Source organism: Bos javanicus, chromosome 12, assembly GCF_032452875.1.
Source record: "Bos javanicus breed banteng chromosome 12, ARS-OSU_banteng_1.0, whole genome shotgun sequence".
Classification (NCBI taxonomy): Eukaryota; Metazoa; Chordata; class Mammalia; order Artiodactyla; family Bovidae; genus Bos; species Bos javanicus.
Window position 1 is genome coordinate 31,181,078 of NC_083879.1, and position 12,494 is coordinate 31,193,571.

General features: G+C 44.0%; 1 protein-coding gene across 3 annotated transcripts in view; it reads right to left on the reverse strand.

Annotated features, from left to right (window-relative positions):
* Positions 1-12,494, reverse strand: part of MTUS2 (microtubule associated scaffold protein 2) — a 388,969-nt gene that overhangs the window by 145,791 nt on the left and 230,684 nt on the right. For all 3 annotated transcript variants that reach the window (XM_061434861.1, XM_061434859.1, XM_061434858.1), the window contains one exon: positions 1,747-1,908. In XM_061434861.1, the coding sequence (XP_061290845.1) occupies positions 1,747-1,908 (162 nt within the window). The remainder of the gene's footprint in view (positions 1-1,746; positions 1,909-12,494) is intronic.

Here is a 12,494-nt window from a genome sequence, read left to right on the forward strand (position 1 = left end):
ATTTACATGTCCCCAGCTGGGAGGGACTGGGGGCAGGAGGAGAAGGAAACGACGGAGGATGAGATGTCTGGATGGCATCACTAACTCGATGGACGTGAGTCTGGGTGAACTCTGGGAGATGGTGATGGACAGGGAGGCCTGGCGTGCTGCGATTCATGGGGTCGCAAAGAGTCGGACACGACTGAGCGACTGAACTAAACTGAACTGAGAGGGGATTATGAGGTGATGCTCCATTGAAGTGATCAGGGAAATGCAAATTAAAATAACACTGAAATATAATTTCACTCCCATTAAATGGACACTTTTTTTTTTAAATGATAAGTATCTATTCTTATCAGCGATATGGGTGGAAATGAAGCCTTTGAAAAGGAATCCAGTCATATCCATTAACACATCAAGCACAGCCATCCCACTCCTGGGGATCAATCTTGTAGAAAGAATGTCACCTGTTCAAGGACATGTACCGAAGCATCAGTTAATAGTGGCAAATGCCAGTTACAAAGTGAATGCCTGCCGGTAGGGGAATGTCTGAATAGATCATGGTATAGCCACACTAGGCAACCAGTGGAAAACAGCCATGCACTGACTTTGAGGGCAGCTCTATGACGTGCCTTCAGTAAGGAAAGTGACATGTAGAAAAATGTATAGGACTTCTCTGGTGGTCCAGTGGTTAAGACTCCGCCTTCTAAAGCAGGGGATGTGGGTTTGATCCCTGGTCAGGAAGCTAAGATCCCACATGCCTCTTGGCCAAAAAAAACCAAACAAACAAAACATAAAACATAAGTAGTATTGCAACACATTCAATAAAGACTTTAAAAATGGTCCACATCAAAAAAAAAAATAGGTACAATGCAATTTTACTTTTAGGAACCAGGCCCATCTATGTGTACATATCGCTGGTACATGAGCACAGGAGCATAGAAGAATAACATGGAGGAATGAACACCGTCAGAGGTGAATTATCTAACGTGGATTCAGGCTCAAGACCCAGGCTCCCTCACTCTCAGTATCTTCCTACACGTAGTGCAGAAGATGAGGCTAAGCCACATGCTGGATGCTTGGACATCCTGAAGGCAAACACGCATGCGTGAGACACGGGAGGAGAAGGCAGGCGGGGGCCACATCCAGCAGCTTCAGCTGCTGACAAGCACCTTCACGTGTCACACCTTTACATCAGTTGAGTCCCCTGCGTCTGTCACTAGCTTCCCAGGTCAGGAGGGGCATTGGCTTTGCTGGCCTGGACATGGCAAGCACAACATGACTCTGGAGCCAGCCTTCTGCCATAGCTGCTGATCCCTGCATCCCGGCCTGGATGGAACCAGCCTGGAATGTGCAGGGGGACAGAACCCCTACATCCCTGTTGAGGCAGCAGTGTTCCCCCAGGGACCATGTGATCACTCCCGGGTTGCAGAGTCTGTAGCTAGCTCCTACCATCCTTCCAGTGATAGATTTCATCAGCACCTGCTTCCCTAAGCAAAATGAGCCTAAATGAGCTTGACCCTTTTTTTTATTTGGCACTGGGATCTGTGATTTGATGGGTTACCAGTCACTAGGAGGAGTAAGAAGGAGTTTTAAGAATTTAAACACAGGAATAGATGAAAGTGCCTTGAGAATCGTGGTACTATTATTACCACTAATATTAAAAGCCACCGGAAAGACATCTGTCATCCCGTCTAAACAGCTGATGTACCCAGAGGCTCTCAGAAAAAGCTCTCCACTGCAGTTTCTCTGCAGCATGAGTCTTACCAGCCGGTGTGGATGTGGATTTCGGTGCCGGAAGCAAACTCCTGCGGGGTGTGGTCGCGCTGGAGGAAACTGGAGGGGCTGCCCGGCCAGCCCCCTTGGGTGTGTCTTTGGCAGGGAGAGCTGCCTTTAGAGGTGGCTGGTCTTCAGTTCCAAAGGATGAACCTGCAGGAGGCAGACTGTGCGTTAATGACAGTGTCATGAAAAACGGGTAGACCCCCTTGCTGGGCACCACCACCTATCTATCCCTGAAGCCTCCACCTGCATCAGAACTTGACCCAACTCCTGATGAGTGGCCTTGAAAAGCATTTCTCTGGGATGAGGTGTGGAAAAAGAGGTTGCCTTCAGTCACTGCAGGAAAGTCTGTCCTCCAAACCCACACGCCACAGGCTCCACCAAAGCCAAGAACAGCTTCGCTCCACGGAAGATTTTACACACACACACACACACGCACACGCATGCACACACAATTTGCTTTTCTGGATGTGCAGCTGCATACACAGGCTTCCCAGATGCTTCAGTGGTAAAGAACCCACCTGCCAATGCAGGAGACACAGGTTTGATCCCTGGGTCAGGAAGAGTCCCTGGAGAAGGAAATGGCAACCCACTCTAGTATTCTTGCCTGGAAAATCCCATGGACAGAGGAGCCTTGTGGGTGATAGTCCATAGGATCACAAGAGTCGGACATGACTGAACAACTAAACAACAAGCTGTACACACATATGATAAGCATTCATTTTATAACTGTCAGAGGATGAGCAACACTTTTCTGAAAACCAATGTAAGTGTCCCAGAGGAGATGAGAGTAAGGACACACACACGTACGCTGCTGGTCCAGAAGAGGATTCAGGGCTCCCTGAAACCCACTCATTTCATCTTCAGAATAAGGGCCTTGGGATAAAGGGAGATGGGTGAGAAGCATGCAGGCAGAGAATCCCCTTGAAATTCACGAAGCTTTTGATCTGACAAGCCGAGGCCTCATCAAACTAAGGGGGCTACCCTAGTGGCTCAGTGGTAAAGAACCTGCCTGTCAATGCAGGAGATGCAAATTCCATCCCTAGGTCTGAAGATCCCCTGGAAAAGGAAATGGCAACCCACTCCAGGATTCTTGCCTGGAAAATCCCAAGGACAGAGGAGCCTGGCAGGCTATAGTCCATGGGGTTGCAAAGAGTCAGACATGACTGAGCAACTAAACAGCAGCAACAGCATCAAATTAAGAGGACCCTGCATTAGAGCCCAGTTTATTGCAAAGGCAGAAGATGTCTATTGGTCATTTCAGTTTTCTATTCAACATAGAAACAGGCTCTGTGTCAACAGAATAGCTTCTTTATGATGGGCTGCTCTGAAGACAGGGCATACTGGGATTTGTGTCAGATTTAAATGCCAGAATGGTCGTGGCCCATTTTTTCTCCTCTATAAATTTTTAAACCTACTATGCTGGCTATATGTGTAATCTCTTAAAGACAATATATGACACCACCATCTATTCCTATTAAAGGATAAATCTTCTAAATGCACCTCTGAGTAACAGCTGCAAAGACTAATCTACCAAATTAAATAGAAAGCCTGAATATACTGAGTTTACTGCCTGTTGGGATGAAAACTATCCAGTTAGGAACGTGACTGTCTACCATGGAAAATACACACTGACAGCTGGAAGATATATATGTAATTGTAGTGAAAGATTAAAGTTTTTGTTTCTATCATTTTAAAAGGATAGCCCTAACATTCTATGCAGATAGGGCCTGCATCAAAATGATAACATTATTAAAATGGCTTTAGTGTTCAAATGTTCAGGAGTTTAATTCAACCCCTCAGAGTAAGAGATGGCTGCTTTCCTCCCTCTGAAGACCTGAAAGTCTGTTTAAAATGAGTGAAATCTGTTTTGTCTCTTAACAAAACAGTATTTAGGAAGGAAGAATAAAGACTGCTATTTCCTAACACAGAACCTATGCCCTATAGTTCTCTGAAGGTCCTGTGTAAGGTTTTAAATAGTTCTAAACAGGGCTATCACTTTGCCAACAAAGGTCCATGTTGTCAAAGCTATGGTTTTTCCAGTAGTCATGTACGGATGTGAGAGTTGGATCATAAAGAAGCTGAGTGCCGAAGAATTGATGCTTCTGAACTGTGGTGCTGGAGAAGACTCTTGAGAGTCCCTTGGACTGCAAGGAGATCAGACCAGTCCATCCTAAAGGAGATCAGCCCTGAATATTCACTGGAAGGACTGATGCTGAAGCTCTAATTTTTTGGCCAAGTGATGCAAAAAGTCAACTTATTGGAAAAGACCCTGATGTTGGGAAAGATTGAAGGCAGGAGAAGGTGGTGACAAAGGATGAGATGGTTGGATGGCATCAATGACTCAATGGATATGAGTTTGAGCAAACTCTTGGAGATGGTGAAGGACCAGAAAGTCTGGCGTGCTGCAGTCCATGGGGTCACAAAGAGTCAGACATGACTTGGGGACTGAACAAAAACAACGAAAGACAGGGATAGGAAATACATTTGATTCACACAAACAGTACAAAGATGATGAAACTCCACTGAAAGGAGGCACACTGTACCCTGAATTTCAGATTTAAAAGTAAGCACAGGAGCAGAAAAAATGAAACCAGACCACTGCCACACAGTACACAAAAATCAGGTCAAAATGTATTAAAGACCTGAATACAAGACCTGAAACCATGAAACTCCTAGAAGAAAACACAGGCAGTACACACTCTGTGACCCTGGTCTTAGCAGTATCGATCCACAAATGTCTCTTCAGGGAAGGGAAACAAAAGCAAAAATAAACAAACAAGATGATATCAAACTAAAAAGCTTCTGCACAGCGAAGGAAACCATCAATAAAATTAGGAGACAACCTACCAAATGGGAGAAGATATTTGCAAATAATATATCCAATAATGAGTTAATATCCAAAATATTTAAAGAACTCATACAACTCAACAACCCTATTAAAAATACGCAGAGGAGCTGAATAGACATTTTTACAAAGAAAATATATAGATGGCCAACAGAGGCATGAAAAATTTTTCAACATCACTAAATTCACATGGAATTAGCTAATGTTCAGCCTCCTGCTGACATACTGCCAGAATAATCTACCTACTGAAAACTGCACTGGAAGTTGAACATCAAATCTTTCACACGGCATCTTTTATTTAACAGTTTATTAAATATTCTTAAGAAGGGGAATATTTTGTATCAGAGTTCAAATACCCTTTTATCAAATCCTTTTGTGCTCGGTATTATTCTCTTACATGAAATTTATAATTCAGTGAACATCTCAATTTGGAAATTCTGCTGTTATCCAGGCTGGGAAGTAATTCATCTGTTTGAAGTATGAAGTGTCAAGGAAGCTTTGTACTCCCCTTTGAGAGAAGTCTTGAATTACCAAAAAAATAAAATGAAACAAGATAATATAATAAAATAAAACTGAACTCCCTTCTTGTCCATTATTGTGGGAGACAGTTGGCAGTAGCGAATACCCCTCTTTGAAAACCAGCTGAAGTTGACCAGCACTTAAAGACACTTTATTGAGTACATGACAAGTCTTCTGAATTTGCAAAGGGCTGCTGAATTCTGTAACTGCTCTAGTATTTGACAACAATGCAGACAATATCAAACCACTGCTCGATAAAAGGAGAAAGCAACTGGAAATGAACCATGGCTGTGTGAGCCAGAGATGCTCCTGAGGACCCAGCCAGTGGGAGTGGTCCACGCGTGTAACTAGCCATCCCATTCTCAACCAGCCCGAGTCTCCTGCAGTGGATAAGCATGCACAAATGATGAGTCTGAGTAGATGTGGGCCTGCACCACGGACAGAGGAGGATGTGTGAAAATTCAGGCCAGACAAGGCGGCACTGCAAGAATAAAAGTCCCTGGAAGGATCTGAGACACCAGGAGGAGGAAGGGTAGATATACAGGAGCCCTGAGAGCACCCCACAAAGTGATGAGTGTGTCCCCCCAACCTGCTGCAAAGGATGATTCTGACCATGACTGCAGCCAGGGTTTCCGATCCATATCCCTACATCACTTACTGGGAATGTGGATAGCTGAAGCTGAGCTTTAAAAGAAGAAAAGAATGGATTGAGAGATGAACATCAACTAGACTAGAATGAGGTTGGGAAGACTGTACAAAAATAGCAAATCTGTTATTAATACCATGAAGGCATTACAGCCAAACTTGAAGAAACATCTTTCTTTGATTCTGAGTATTTATCTGTATTATAATGATTAATCTTCACTGATTTTTTTAAACAATCCCAAGCAATCAAGTTGTATAATGTTCTGGCTGCACAATTGCTTCACTGATGCATATTTCATTGACTTAGCTGTATTTATCACTTGGCAGCAAAATTTAGTTTAATTATTAAAGTACCAACTGAATGTTTTATTTCCTGCCTCCCACATATTTTAACTCAGGTGTATGCTTTATTTTTCACTGAAGTGCTAAGGTAAACCTGCTAGCTTATCATTTCAGCAAAGATGTATCTTTGTCTGAATGAAGAAGATCAAGACTCTGTGGCAGGCTCTGCCCTGGGCAGGGGGCGCCTGACAGACATGGTCCTGTCTTCACACCACTTACATTCCAGTGGGGGGACACCCAGACCCAAACAGGTACAGATAAACAAGATCATCTCTAACTGCCATCAGTTATGAAAGAAACACAGGAGTAGGAGAAACTCAAGGGTGAAGGAGGGGACATCACTTTAAGTGGAGAGGCTGGGCAACAGGGAATGTCTAAAGTAAACATTTCTCTCTGCTGCACACTAGCCCCCACCCTCCTTTATTACTATTATTTATTTAACCTTTGTTTTCTCAACCTAAGCCATCCCCCCAGGGAACAAGCATTTTATTTACTTATTTAAACTTTTTATTTTGTATTAGAATATAGACCAATTAGGGGCTTCCCTGACAGCTCAGTTGGTAAAGAATTGCCTGCCATGCAGGAGACCCCAATTCAATTCCCGGGTCGGGAAGATCTGCTGGAGAAAGGATAGGCTACCCAATCCAGTATTCTTGGGCCTCCCTTGTGGCTCAGCTGGTAAAGAATATGCCTGCAGTGCGGGAGACCTGAGTTTGATCCCTGAGCTGGGAAGATCCCCTGGAGAAGGGAAGGGCTAGCCACTCCAGTTTTCTGGCCTGAAGAATTCCATGAACTGTATAGTCCATGGGGTTGCAAAGAGTCGGACATGACTGAGCGACTTTCACTTTCATAAACCAATTGACAATGACAGTTTCAGGTGGATAGTGAAGGGATTCAGCCATACATATACATGTATCCATTCTCCCCCGAACTCCTCTCCCATCCAGGCTGCCATATAACACTGAGCACAGATCCCTGTGTACAGTAGGTCCTTGTTGGTTATTCATTTTAAATATAGCAGTGTGCACATGTCCATTCCAAACTCCCTAACTATCCCTTCCCACCATCCTCCCCCCAGCAGCCGTAAGTTCACTAAGTCTGTGAGTCTCTTTCTGTTTTTTAAGGGAGTTCATTTGTAACATGTCTTTTTAGATTCCTCACATAAGGGATGTCATTTGATATTTATCCTTCTCTGACTTACTTAACTCAGTATGACCATCTTTTTGATTATTAATGATCATCATTGCTCTTGAAACTTAGAATTGAAGTGTCGGAACCCTCCTGACTTTCTCCCTTTTATCAACCAATTCAAGGCAGTGTGCTTCCATTTCCGTTACAGACTCCAGATTTATACCCCTTGTCTGCCCACGTCAGTCCCTTAGCACCTGTTGGGGACACAGTGGTAGGGCCCTACCCTTCCCCTCCCACCCCCTTCAATGCTCCCTTGTTCAGTGCATCCCCTCCCTATACTTCTACCAGATTTTCCAAGTAAATTCCAAAGTTGTCTTTCTGGTACTCCAAAGAGAAAATGAAAGTCGCTCAGTCATGTCTGACTCTTTGCAACCCCATGGACTGTGTCCATGGAATTCTCCAGGCAAGCATTCTGGAGTGGGTAGCCTTTCCCTTCTCCAGGGGATCTTCCCAACCCAGGGATCGAACTCAGGTCTCCTGCATTGCGGGCAGATTCTTTACCAGCTGAGCCACAAGGGAAGCCTAAGAATACTGAAATGGGTAGCCTATCCTTTCTCCAGCGGATCTTCCCGACCCAGCAATTGAACTCGGGTCTCCTGCATTGCAGGCAGATTTTTTACCAACTGAGCCATCAGGGAAGCCCTTCTGGTACTCTAATTCTTCCACTATCTGGTTCCACCATATTTTTCTGACAGTTCAACTGCAAACTCCAGGCAGGCAGGATTCCGCACTGTGACTTCCTGTTCTACTATCAACAAGGCTGTGCTGGAGAAGTACTTGCTGTATGGATGAAGGACGGACTAAGTGCAAACCTATCCCATGGGGACAGTGCTTCCCTTCGTAGCCAATTCCTTTTCTCCATTTCTGAGCCCGGAGATGCTCTAAAAGCTTCGCACTTTCCTCAACAGCTCCCATGAACGCAGACATACTAAGCATGGCCAAGGTTGGGGGGAGGAATTTGTGGTTTAAAAGGTGTCAACTGGCTGTGATGTAGTGAGGTGCTTTTCAAACATTTTTAAAACAATATGCAGAAAAATAAACATCAGAATTTAACAGTTTTTGGGTCCTTTGCCCAAGCATCCCACCCCTCTCCCTGAGAGTGTACTGTTTACCTATTATTTTTACTCTGTATCATTTCAGTTCTTGCTTCAGTCTCATCTTAAGCATTCATCTCGGGGTTTGATAAAGTTTGAGAGGATAATAGTTAAATGTTAAGATGGCCTAGATTCAAAGCCTGGACAAGAGGTTCACTCTCTCTATGTTTCATTTCTTCAGCTGTAAAAGGGAGGATAACAGTGGATATCATCACAGTTATTGCTTTAAAGGAGTTACTATTATACATATTTAAAGTGCTTAGAATAGTATTGGACACATCTAAGCCCTCAGTAAAGGCAACACTGACCCTATGCCCACTAAGCCAACACTGAGCCTCATTCAAAGCATATTAGTCTCATCAGGCTACTGCCTCTTGTTTTTCTTCCAACCACCAACATCTCATGGCTTCACGTCTCTCCAACACAATGACTGGGGTCTAGCTCTGAAGAGGTACCTCTAAAGAACCATGCTCCTTTATCCATCTCTCCCCAGTAACCGAAGTCCTAAGGAAAGAAGGAAAAACACGCAGCACGCCTCTCACTCCTCCCACCTCACCTAGAGCAAGTGTGTCGCTGCTGTTCTTTAGTTTCTCAGTCGTGTCCGCTCTTCATGACCCCATGGCCTGTGGCCCGCTAGGCTCCTCTTGTCCATGGAATTCTCCAGGCAAGAATACTGGAGAGAGTTGTAGTTTCCTTCTCCAAGGAATCTCCCCGATCCAAAGATCAAACCCATGTCTCCTGCATTGGCAGGTGAATTCTTTACACTGAGCCACCCGGGAAGCCCAGAACAAGTGTTGACTTCTCACTAATCCAAGGCTGGCCTGCGTATTTTCCTCAGTACAGTCTTCCAGGAGTCCAGTGAGTGGTTCCAGGAGACATCACCTACACCGCCTCCCCATGAGGCGGCAGGATGCAGTTCTGTGGGTCAGTGTGGGGCAAAGAGGGTTCACCAGGTCCACAGGAATTCTCTGGATTCCTGCTGCAGGGTTCCTCTTCCTGAGTTCTTCCATCAGAGCCCTGACAGCAAGTCTTAAGAGTAGTAATAATAAGAGCACCATGTAGCACAGTCATGGACTCCACAGGTTCTGCCCAAACTCAAGACTGGATTTGAACCTTCCTAGTAACATTCTCCTTAAAATGTTAACTCATTCAGCCTCTTTAATGATATAGTTTATTTATTTATTTACCCTATGTCGTTAGCTTAGCCTGAGACTTCAATGAGATAACGCACATCACTTCGTAAAACGCCTGGTACTCAATAAACGTTAGCTGTCATCCATGGCGTGTGCACCAACATCATCAAAAGCAGCCCTGTTTCATCAGCTGTCATTTCTTCAAGAGCCCCCTCTGTCCCATGTGCCACCTGGCTTTGTGAAATCCTGTTCCATGCAAGCCCTATGAAAATACCCTCAAGACATCTCTCCCCTGACACACCAGACCAATCAAGGAAGCAGATGATATCTGCAAGCAGCAGATGCCGACGATGCCAGCCACCTCTACCTTCACAGGTTCCCAGGGCTTCAGTCGGTAGCTGGCACAGTGACCCAGGGCTAGGCATTCTTTTCCCCCAAATTTCCTTCTTTTGACAATGATTACAACTAAATTGTCACAGAAGAGAACAAGAAACACCTCTGTCCCCGCTTCTTACTCCCCACCCAGACATTCCAGGAAAACCTTCCTGGAATCCATCCTAACATATAGCAAAGAGGGTCTTCTTTCTTAAGTTTGCTCAGGAACTGGGGAAATATGGGTGCAGCTCAACTGGTTAAGTGAGGTTCATAGTGCAGGGACACGAATGGTAAAGGCAGGGTGGGTCTGTGTGAGTGGTACCATTCCCTCCCATCTGTGACACCCTGAGACATGGGCCAGCCTTCCCGTCCTCCGTAGCCTCATTAAATGCCATCTTCTCTATAACATCTTCTCTCAATTTCCTGCTAAGTAACAGACTCTAAGAGAGACCAAGCTGGTTATCAAAGTGAGCAAAGGTTGGGGTGATCAGACCATCTCTCTTAAGATCATAGATATAATCGCAGAGGGTAAAAGCCAGCATCTCCCAGCCCAGGGCATGTGAACTCCCAGCACATAAGTGACTGAAAGTTTCCTTTTGATCTAAGAAATTCTCTTTAATATTTACCAAGTCACATTCCCAAAGGAGAGAGCATGATCAAATACTGATGCAGGTTAGTGACTTAAAAGATCAAGGGCTAATACGGTTTTTCAAGAGACTTTTGAGTAATTAAAAGCAATCTCTTACCATTCCTCTTTTATATCAATTAGACCAGTTATCATGAATCCCTTTTCCCTACCTGAAGTTCTTAAAAGCTTGAGCCCTCACTCGTGAAGACTTTGGTTCATCACTGTGTGAATCTTTTAGGAGTTAAAACCTTGGGGAAAATATTTAAACTGGAGCATTTTAATTATATGCTTAATATAGGAGTTGTTAAAAGATAAGAGCATCTGATTTGAACTCAATTTAAATTCTGCTAAAGTTATTAATATGGTACAAGAAATTATAGAAATGATCAAGGACTTACCTACCAGTTTTTATTAACAGACCAATAAGAAAGGTTAGTTGTTCCACTTCCATAACTTGGATTTCGGGCTCTACTATAGTTTGTTTTTTGTGTCGTAGGCCTGTTTAATTAATTGTTCCAAAACATCTGAGGGTTGTGTGTTAGTCACTCAGTTGTGTCAGACTCTTTGCGACCCCATGTACTAGCGCACACCAGGCTTCCCTGTTCCTCACCGTCTCCCGGAGTTTGCTCAAACTCATGTCCATTGAGTCAGTGATGCCATTCATCTCATTCTCTGTTGTCCCCTTCTCCTCCTGCCTTCAATCTTCCCCAGCATCAGGGTCTTTCAACTAAGTCAAATGCTGAAAAGTGGATCATGGCAACTGAGCCCCAACCTTCCATTCCATATATTTTTAAACAAGGCAGGGGTTGCTGCAAAGAAGTCAGAATTGTTCCCCGAGCCATGATTTCTTACACTCTTAAGAAGAACCCTTTCTTTCTTTTCCTGGTCTGTTACTGGTTCTCACAATCTTTTGTTTTTAATTGGAATGTAATTGCTTTACAGCATCGCGTTAGTTTCTGCTGTATAAGAAAGCTAGTCAGCTATATCTACACATATATCCCCACTTGTTGGACCTCCGTCACCCTCACGCCCAAATCCCACCCATCTGGGTTATCACGGAACATGGAGTGAGCTCCCTATAGAGCAGGTTCTCACTAGCTATGTATTTTACACATGGTAATGTATATATGTCAATCTCCCAAAAGAACCCTTTCTACTCAGGAGCTTCTGGAGAAAATGAAACCTTAAAGGGAAATAACTGAACAGCCTCTTCACAAATGAACAGCCTATTGGCCTTAAGGTGGTTTGTCAACTTGTAAATCCAAATATTCATCCCTTGAACTCTTAAGAATTTTCTCTGCCCTCCTGGGAGCTAGAAAACTCTCTCTTTTCCTTCAGGGTTCAAGAGGGTAGGTGCGTCCCCTTTCATTTCTCTTTCAGCACAGGATTGGTTTTGTTCTTCAGTGTCATCTTCATTATTCTCTCCCTTTAGCCCAGAGTTTCCCAGCAGGATATCATCCACGTCTTGGACCAGGTAAGTCTTTGCTGTGGAGGCTGCCCTGTGATCGTAGGATGGTCAGCAGTGTCCACGGATCCGGGAGCACTCTCTCTCCCTGCCCATCCCCAATATGACTGGGATGACGAACAATAAATGTCTCCAGACAGTGTCAAATGCCCTCGGGGGCAAAAACCATCCCCAGCGAGAACCACTGCTCTAGCTGAATGGAAGACGGAAAGATTTAGTCGGAAGACAGTACTTAACTTGTCTTAGTGGAAAATGAGACTGAAACATCTAAAATTCTGCTGAGTTAGCTTGATAGCTAATTCTTTAATAGTTCTTGATAGTTAACTTTTGGTTACTTCTTTAGATAAACTAGAGTTATATAAAAATACCTTCATGGAGACTGTCACACTGAGTGAAGAAAGACAGACAGAGAAAGACAAACATGATGTTGCTCATGTGTGGAATCTAAAAAAATGGTGCAAATGAACTTATTTGCAAAACAGACATAGAATCACAG